Genomic DNA, 8,236 nt, shown 5'->3' with positions numbered 1-8,236 from the left:
CTGGTGGGGAAGGTTTGTTTGTTTAACTTTAGATACACCAATATTCTCTTCTCACCCATCATACCCTCCAAACAAAAAAGTGCAATATGGTAAAGATGATCCTCTACTGTCATCTTTGATGCAAGCAAGAAAATTCCTTATTACAGAAGCAATGTCGCCATTAGTACTGCATGTGACACAGGTGTTAAGAACAACTTGTGAAAAAGCTCTTCCCAGCAGACAAATTCTATTGACATGTATAGTCCTTATGTTCATTATCACCTTAAGACAACCATATTATCTCACCATCACTTGAGATGAAAGATATGTTACTGCAACAGAACCTATAGAACACTTCTCCTCCATTTAAGTGTCCCACAAAGCGTTCCTATATAATCCTTTCAACCCAGTTCCCCCAGCCTGCAATCCAAAACCAATCCCTGAACTTGTTGAGATTTCAGACAAGCTCAAGCTCAAGAAAGTTTGAAATATAAGACTAAATTTCTATTTATAGGAATAAAAACACTGGCAAATCTGATACAGAAAACTTAAAACACAGAAATACAGCAGACTTAAAAATCTCAACTTACTGAAAAATAATGTTACAGTCAATGAAATAGTATTGTTTAGCACACCACTGTTCATAGTTTTTGCAAGACCTTAATCCGCCATACGATAAGCTGAAATTTGGGTATTACTTGGTGACTTTGCATACAACAATTTAATCACTAACTAAAAATGCTGAACTGTTTTGTTTCCACAGGGATTATCGGCAACTATAACAGATGTGTAGTCAAAAATTTCACGAGAGTCCTGAACTTATTTTTAAATACTGAGAAGTAATTACATCTGCAAGCAGTGCTAGGTAGAGAGCTCTCCCCTTGCCATTACTGTTGACTTCGTGCTTTACTATGCATAAAGCAGGCTTCTAAGCAGCACCTGCAATCCACGGCACCGGGTCTGATGGCACAGAGCCTGCTCTTTGACAAATATTTCTGTGAAGCCTTGTTGACATGGTTATACATGCCTGGTCAGGAGTGATGCCTATCAGTTGACGTGACAGAAAGGAACCTCAGTGTAGCTCTGTTTGGTTTCCACAGTATCTGTTGGCCCATCCCAGAAAAATCTGATACTTCCAGTTTAGTTATTTGATAAAGGGACACAATCTCCTTTACCACTGAAAGCCAGTTAAACAATGCTGCTAAGACAGCATACTACAGCAGCAGTAATTTTCCAGTAACTATTTTAGCATTCTTTTTCTACAAGAAACTGTGGATGTTGCTGCAAATACTGGTATTTGGTTCTAGAGCTTTAACAACTCACCTCAATCACTGCACCAATGCCTGCTGGGATCAGTACCAATAAACTTGTTTGTTCATCCAAAAGGAAGAGAAATATTACCACAGTACTAAAGCACCGCCAAAGCACTAGACAGAAAAAATGAAAGGCTTATTAATATTTAAATGGACAGCTGAGATGACAGAAGACTGTTGGCCTATTTACTGTAATTCCACCTTATGCAGTTTAAGCGTGAACTTCTATATACATCTTGATATATCAAGTAGTTCTAGAAACAGCCAGTGATCTATATACCTCCAAGCAAAACAGGAACAAAAATGTTTTATGAAATCCTTACCACAAAAGATGAATGGAAATGAGAATATTTAAGGAAGATTTCTGTACTGCAGCAATTCAGCAATGTAACAGGACTATTAAGAACTACATTCATAATTCTTGTCTCAAGGAAGCTGAAAGGTTGTCGGGTAATTTATTATCAGTCTTTGAAACTCATGCAACTAATTTAATGTTTGTAAATGTTAAGAAGTATATTTTAGCATTATTTTTCAGGTTTTGCAAAACCTTGGATGCTTATAAGCATCTACCAACTAACTCTTAGATTTGAATATCCGTCCCCCTGAGCAGGAACAGAAACAGAGAAGAGCTACAACATACTCGGACATCAACAATTACACCGTACCATTCCAGAGCAATTGCCCGTCACACTTTTCCCTCGGGGCAAGAAGCGGACACAGGCAGAAAGGTGACTAAGGCTTGCTAAAGACAGGATGGAACTGTCAATTCCTGGAGACTGAAGGCTGATGCTTTGATAGTGAGGTTAAAAAACCTTTTGTCACTCAGTCTTTCCAATGTGACTTTACTCACTTTTTAAGCTGGTAATTAACACTTAATTCTGAAATTTCACGGACTATTTTGAATTTTTACTAACTTTTTGGCATACATATGCCAACAGCAGTATAAATGCCTTAGAAAAACGAAGGCACTCCAATAAAGACGATAAACAGATTTTCCACATAAGAAAAACATGTTGCTGTTCATCGTTATTTGCAATGCCTTTTTTCCTGGTATTGATATTCCTCACATGTTTTAATCAATCTGTATATATGATAGAATTAGGGATGATCTCAGAGGTCTAGTGACTCCAGATTTATCATTTTGGTTTATAAATAGAATGGAAAAAAATCTTTTAGAAAAACAAGCAGTAAGTATTAGCACCATAAACAAGGCTAGAGAGTGGCGTGTTAAACCTCAAGCGTCCAGGGCTGACTGCTACCTTCATCTGTCTCTAGGAAGCCTTGGCAGGATGTCAGACCACTATGTTTCTCTCATCTTTCCTACATCCAAGTCAACCCAACTCTCCCATGCTCCCCGCCCGCTCCCCTGTTCCTGTTTACACCAAAGCCCAAATCAAAAAAACAGCGCTACACTACAGCGTTTTCCCTTCCAAATATTTTGGAACCTGTAGTTATCTACAAGGAACACATGGAACTAGCAGGACAGCATTACCCATAACAGCACATTCTCTCTGCCCATGGAATTTTCTTCTGGTCCTCATTCTTTCCTCAAAGTATGAATCTGGTGACGGACTTAGTATTAAACTCATTCTCAGCTGTGAGACAGTCAAACCTCAGAAGTGACACGAGTGCTTAAAAGCACATAATACTTGAACACAATGCTACCAAAGTTACAACTAGCCTGTTAGCCATTTTCTTTTCACACACAAGCACATCTCATTTTGCCATCTTGGTGAATCTACAAAGTTTCAACTTAGAGTAAGACTAAAACCACACAGTATATATTAGATAGCACACGCACACTTAGCATTCTGGCCCGTACCTGCTTTTGTAGACATCCCAATCATGCTCCTCTTTTTCTTCCAAAAACTGATGTCATTTTTGAATGCAAGAAAATCAAAGAGAAGCTGCAAATAGCAAGAAACACACTTACTTTTTCGAATGAGCAGTAGTTAAAGACTACCAGCTGAACTGTCAAAAATGCATTTAAGATGGAATTGCAAGAAAAACCTGTTTTAGAAGCGTCAGAAAAATTAAATACCACAAAGAAAAGCTAAAAAGAAAAATTGTTTTAGAAGCCCAAGCTCCAAAAGCAGCGCAAAATGACAGGTGGAATTCCAGGTACTGCTACTACTACAATGCTGCATCTGGTAAAGAAAGTTAGTGACCCAATACAGGGTAACACATGATAGAGGATGAAGAACTGAGGACCCTGAGGAATTGCTCACCTCCTTGACAGACCAGGGAAACTGACACTAAATACGATTCAAAGTGCTTTGTATTGGATTAATAGTTAATTTAGGTTTGGATAGTAACAGAGTTTTTAAAACATTTCTAAAATCTAGGACGTCATTTTTCTCCTCTCTGTTTCATCACCAAGAAGTTGATCTGTACTTCAAGGATGCTTCAGCATTAAATTTATTTGTACTGAGTATTTTTTCCAGTATTTTCAGTATTTCTGTTCAGAATAGAATAGAGTAATTCAGTTGGAAGGGACCTATGAAATCTAAAAAAAAATTTTCATTAAAACAAAGATTCATATTTAAACCGAGACACACACAATGCTGACAGGGAGACACAGTAACAACCCACCCTGCCTCAAGCAATAAGCTCAGCACTTTACAGTGACAATTTTTTGAAGTAATCTAGATCAGCTGATCTAAATTTCTCCAGGGGTTCGAAGTCAGAGACTCAAACCCAATTGGTAGTGCCCGAGCTATGCCACTGCAGCAGTAAACTTTGTGACAGCTTAGCAAAAAATGTGAACCAATGTTGATAGGCATATTAATCCTCGGTGCTTTGGTTCAGCTAAAAAACAGTGATGATAATGAAGTTAAATGTTTTATATTTCAGTCAAGACTGTTTTATCTTCTTTGAGATTTTTATATTAACTTGCTATTGGAAATATAACTGACTTTTACTAGAAATCACTTCTATTGCTCCACTGAAATTACAATTTCCAAGAATAGTTCTCAATAAATGAAAGAGTTGAAGTGCAATCCACCCCCAACCCTTTTTCTTTTAATTTCATATGCTGTAATTCCTAAAAACTGAAGTTTCTCTACTTACATGAAATGCTGCTACGAAGAATGTCAAAGCCAGAAAGTACAGGTTAGTATCAACAAAAATTCCTTTTACTTCGTCTGCATCCTTTTCTGAAAACCCTAAAAGAAAGAACAAGTAATTATGCAAGAATTACTAGATAGTTAACTGCTGTTATGCTAGAGTCCAGTATGAAACGAATCTTATTTCACCTGCACACGTTTTTTTAAGGCATCATAAATCCAAAACAAGAAGGCAGCTTTACTGGTAGAACCCAAGTCTACCTGTATTTTGTCTAGGTATTTGGCTTGCCTTAAACAAAACCCATTGGTTACAAGCAGACTGACGTGCCTTTAACATGTCGTGCAACTACAACCCAAGCAGGACACCAGAGACACAAAGGGCAAGACACAGGAAGTCATTCTGGCCTGAGCGGGAAGAAAAAGGATTATTCAGCTTGGCCTCTAAGCTCTTATTTGATACATCAGAAAAGTGAACTTGACATTAAAAACTGAAAAATGAGAAAAGGACTACACTGTGGAGGACAACAAAGGTCAGTACGAAACATGGCCATGTATGCAACAGTATAGACCCCAGAGCACAGACTAGGCATCAACTCTTTTGACAGTCCTTGCAGAATTAACTTGGAAGCTTCTCTTTGTGATTTCTGGAAGATGCCTTTTTCCATTTGTCAATCTGTAAGCTGAATACATATTCTCTACTATCTTATCAATTCTCCTAAAGGAGGAATGTTGCTTTCTTGTTATGTACTGGACAACCATTAATTCAAAAAGTTAGAGCCTGTCCATGATAAATATGGTTGCCAGCACCAAGGAGTGTGTTTTCCAGAAGATACAGCATCCCTTTGAACTCCTTCAGGTGTTAAAATCCTTTCTTCATGAAGTAGAAAGTTACAGCCACTGTGACTGAAGTCTATTGTTCTCAGAAAATACACAATGCTGCATTTACAGCAATGGTGCTAGTTATGACGCTGGTGAGTTCAGTACCAATTTACTTTCTCCTATCAGCTGTCCTGCATCACAGCAAAAAGAATATGAACTTACCCATTTTCAAGTCATTTTGGAGTTTTGCTACAGTGATCTTTTCATAAGTTATTCCAAAAGGAAAATTTTAAACCTTACGTTTCACTATCTACATACTTATAAAGAACAAGCAGCACCTTAGGTAAGGTTTTTCCCAGGCAGAGGAGGTACTCCTAGGATGATAGGTCTTGATATACGCATCCATCACAAGACAACCAATACATGGAACATGAAAATTTCAGTTATGCCATTCTGAGGAGGCTCACAAAAATGTATGGAGAAATGATGGTAGTCAAATGCCCCCCACAAACTCTGAGCAAGCAGCAGTTACTTGATTCTTTCAAGACAGTTATTTTAACCAGACATACTTGTAGCTTTGGTATACATTAGCCTGAACTAAGGAGAAGCAGCTGAATTCTGCTTAGGATGACCTTATTCCTTACCCATCCTCCCTCCCCCAACAAAACATGAGAAAAGATTAGGCTGAAAAAGAAATGGAGAAAGTCAACCCTCAGTTAGGTCACACTGTATACAGGTACTGTATCTTACAACACTACACTCTTGAAACTAGTGCTGAATAGATTTGTTTTCTTATTGTTGTTGTGTTTTGGTTTTTTTTTTTCAGAGGAATCAATGCCTTAAATGTTAAGTTGTCCATCATAAAATATTAATTCAGAGATGACAGTGAATAACCAAACCCCCTCCCTCTTACTGACTAAATTTTGGTGCACGAAGTATAACACTGAGTAGTATGGAAGCAGCATTACCCCTGTTTGTGTCTCTTGGGAAACTAGCAGAATACTGCATCTAGCTGCACTAAAAACAAATAAAAAAACAAACCAAAAAACACAAACTGGGAAGGATTTAAGAATCATTAAAATAATGCACCACAGAAGTTTAAGATCTCTTGGCCTGAAAAAAGTTCAAATTTTTGTCTGAAGAGCTTAAAAAGACAAGATCAGAAAAAAAAACCTGCATGGAACAAACATTTAAAGACAGTAAAAGCTTGGCTGTACCATCACCAACATAGAGCATATGAACTTCAGAGTGAAAGTGTACTCTTACTCTATTACATTTAACTGAAACACAGAATGTAATAGTTTAATGCATGTAAAGCCTCCAGTTTATCTGAATTGCCTTCTAAATTTGTAACTGCGCCAAAGTGAGAGGCCAGCCAGTTCTGAAGTGTCAGAAGCCATACGATCAGAACCTAAATTCCTTCTTCATGCCCAACTTGAGTGCAAAGACTATGCTGTGCCTGTCTGTATTTCACTGTAGGTACATGGCTACAGCGACCAGCTATACATAGCTTATATCAAAGCTTATGTAACACTGATGCAGCTTTTCTGTTCCATGGATGATAGGGAAAACCTGTAGCAAAAATTCTCTCCTCTATTTTGGCCTCTTATGCTTTTACAGTAGTACTAACCAAATAAAATTTATTTTCAAAATGGCTAATTCATCTCTGTATTCTTGTTTCCCCCCACAGATCAACATTTTATTTCCATCTTTACCTTAAGGTAAAACAATGTAAGATTTGTAGCATTAAAACTATTCACCAGCTAACCAGAAAAGAGAGTTGTGTCATCTATGTACTTACAGGTAAAAAAAATTGAGAGTTGGGTAGCTTTTTGGCCTAAAGTCATTAAAGATAAACAACATACCAAATTGTTGGAGGGAGTACACAGCATCCTGCATGTGGATCCAAAATCGGAGCTTTCCGAGAGATATTTTGTCATATGACACTGTGAGAGGTAGCTCTGTTGTTGAACGATTTATAACCTGTATTTCAAAAATAGCAGAAAAATTGCAACGATTATTTCCATTCGTTTTTTTTTAAAAATAAAGGAAAGTTATTGTATCACACTGTGCTTTAATCACACAATTTTAAGGTCAGTTTGTTTTTTGAAAGGGAATAAGATCTTAGGCTTCTATACTATGCTTGAAGTCTCCGAGGTTTTTTTTCCCCAAGAAATGTTACATTAACAGTTTGTTCTGTTCAAGTTGTTACAGCAACGTCACTGTTACTGTATACAAATGCCTCTGAGAAGTTTACATAAAGTTCCCTCTGCTGGTCTGAGCTCAAGTGGGAAAAGTGTGTTTAAGGTAATTCTTTTTTTTTTTTTGATAGTGCTCGTCTGAATGTATATGCTAAGATTACCTAAGCTAGAAGACTAAAAAAAAAAAAAATAATCATATCCCAAAGGCCACAGTCAGAACTTTACTAAATTGAGGCTGGTTTTGAGAGAAATTAAGGTTACAACAACTCATAACAAAAGAAAAGGTGGGGAAACAAGATGGTCCTACTTGCTCAGACTGGTGAAAACACCAACGGTAAAGCTAAACAAGTTACTCTGCCTGCAAAACTTGGGATACGGAGTGTCACAGAAATCTTCCTGCTCCAAAAGAAGTAAATTTCAGCTAATCTTCCTGTACCATCTACATTTGTTATGATGAGAACTACCTGGGGCCCCCTTAAGCTGGGGGGTGGGGGTCTTAAATTGCCTCAGCTCCTTCTGCATGATAGGTGACTGTCTCTCAAATAAGTTCAAAACAAAGAAATAAAAATTGTCCTCACATATGTTAGAATCCTCTGCAGCTACCTAGGTATACATTGAGGCAGTATGTTTTAAAGGATAGCTCAAGACTACAGATAGGCAGGCACTCTGAATTGCAACAGCTCAAGACCTATTGCTTCTGGCTCCCAATTACTACCCAATCATAATTCCCATCTCAGAACTGCTACTCTACACTGTATCTGTTTCTACAGTAATTAGTAAGCTGACACCTATCTGAGATGAACAGGCTTCCTCTGACCCTTATGTTACAGAACATGGTTTCAGCCTCCCCACGTATCAG

At 37.7% G+C, this 8,236-nt stretch overlaps 1 protein-coding gene across 1 annotated transcript in view; it reads right to left on the bottom strand.

Moving 5' to 3' along the window:
• CLPTM1L (CLPTM1-like) overlaps positions 1-8,236 on the bottom strand; it is a 36,459-nt gene that overhangs the window by 9,667 nt on the left and 18,556 nt on the right. The window contains exons 6-9 of the mRNA XM_009890068.1: positions 7,042-7,159; positions 4,362-4,456; positions 3,115-3,199; positions 1,303-1,406 (exon numbers count right to left, since the gene is read on the bottom strand). Of these exons, the coding sequence (XP_009888370.1) occupies positions 1,303-1,406; positions 3,115-3,199; positions 4,362-4,456; positions 7,042-7,159 (402 nt within the window). The remainder of the gene's footprint in view (positions 1-1,302; positions 1,407-3,114; positions 3,200-4,361; positions 4,457-7,041; positions 7,160-8,236) is intronic.

This window comes from Charadrius vociferus, unplaced genomic scaffold (genome assembly GCF_000708025.1).
Source record: "Charadrius vociferus isolate BGI_N301 unplaced genomic scaffold, ASM70802v2 scaffold2558, whole genome shotgun sequence".
NCBI classification, from domain to species: domain Eukaryota; kingdom Metazoa; phylum Chordata; class Aves; order Charadriiformes; family Charadriidae; genus Charadrius; species Charadrius vociferus.
The sequence above is the reverse complement of the archived record's forward strand: the minus strand, read 5'-3'. Positions and strand labels throughout refer to the sequence as shown.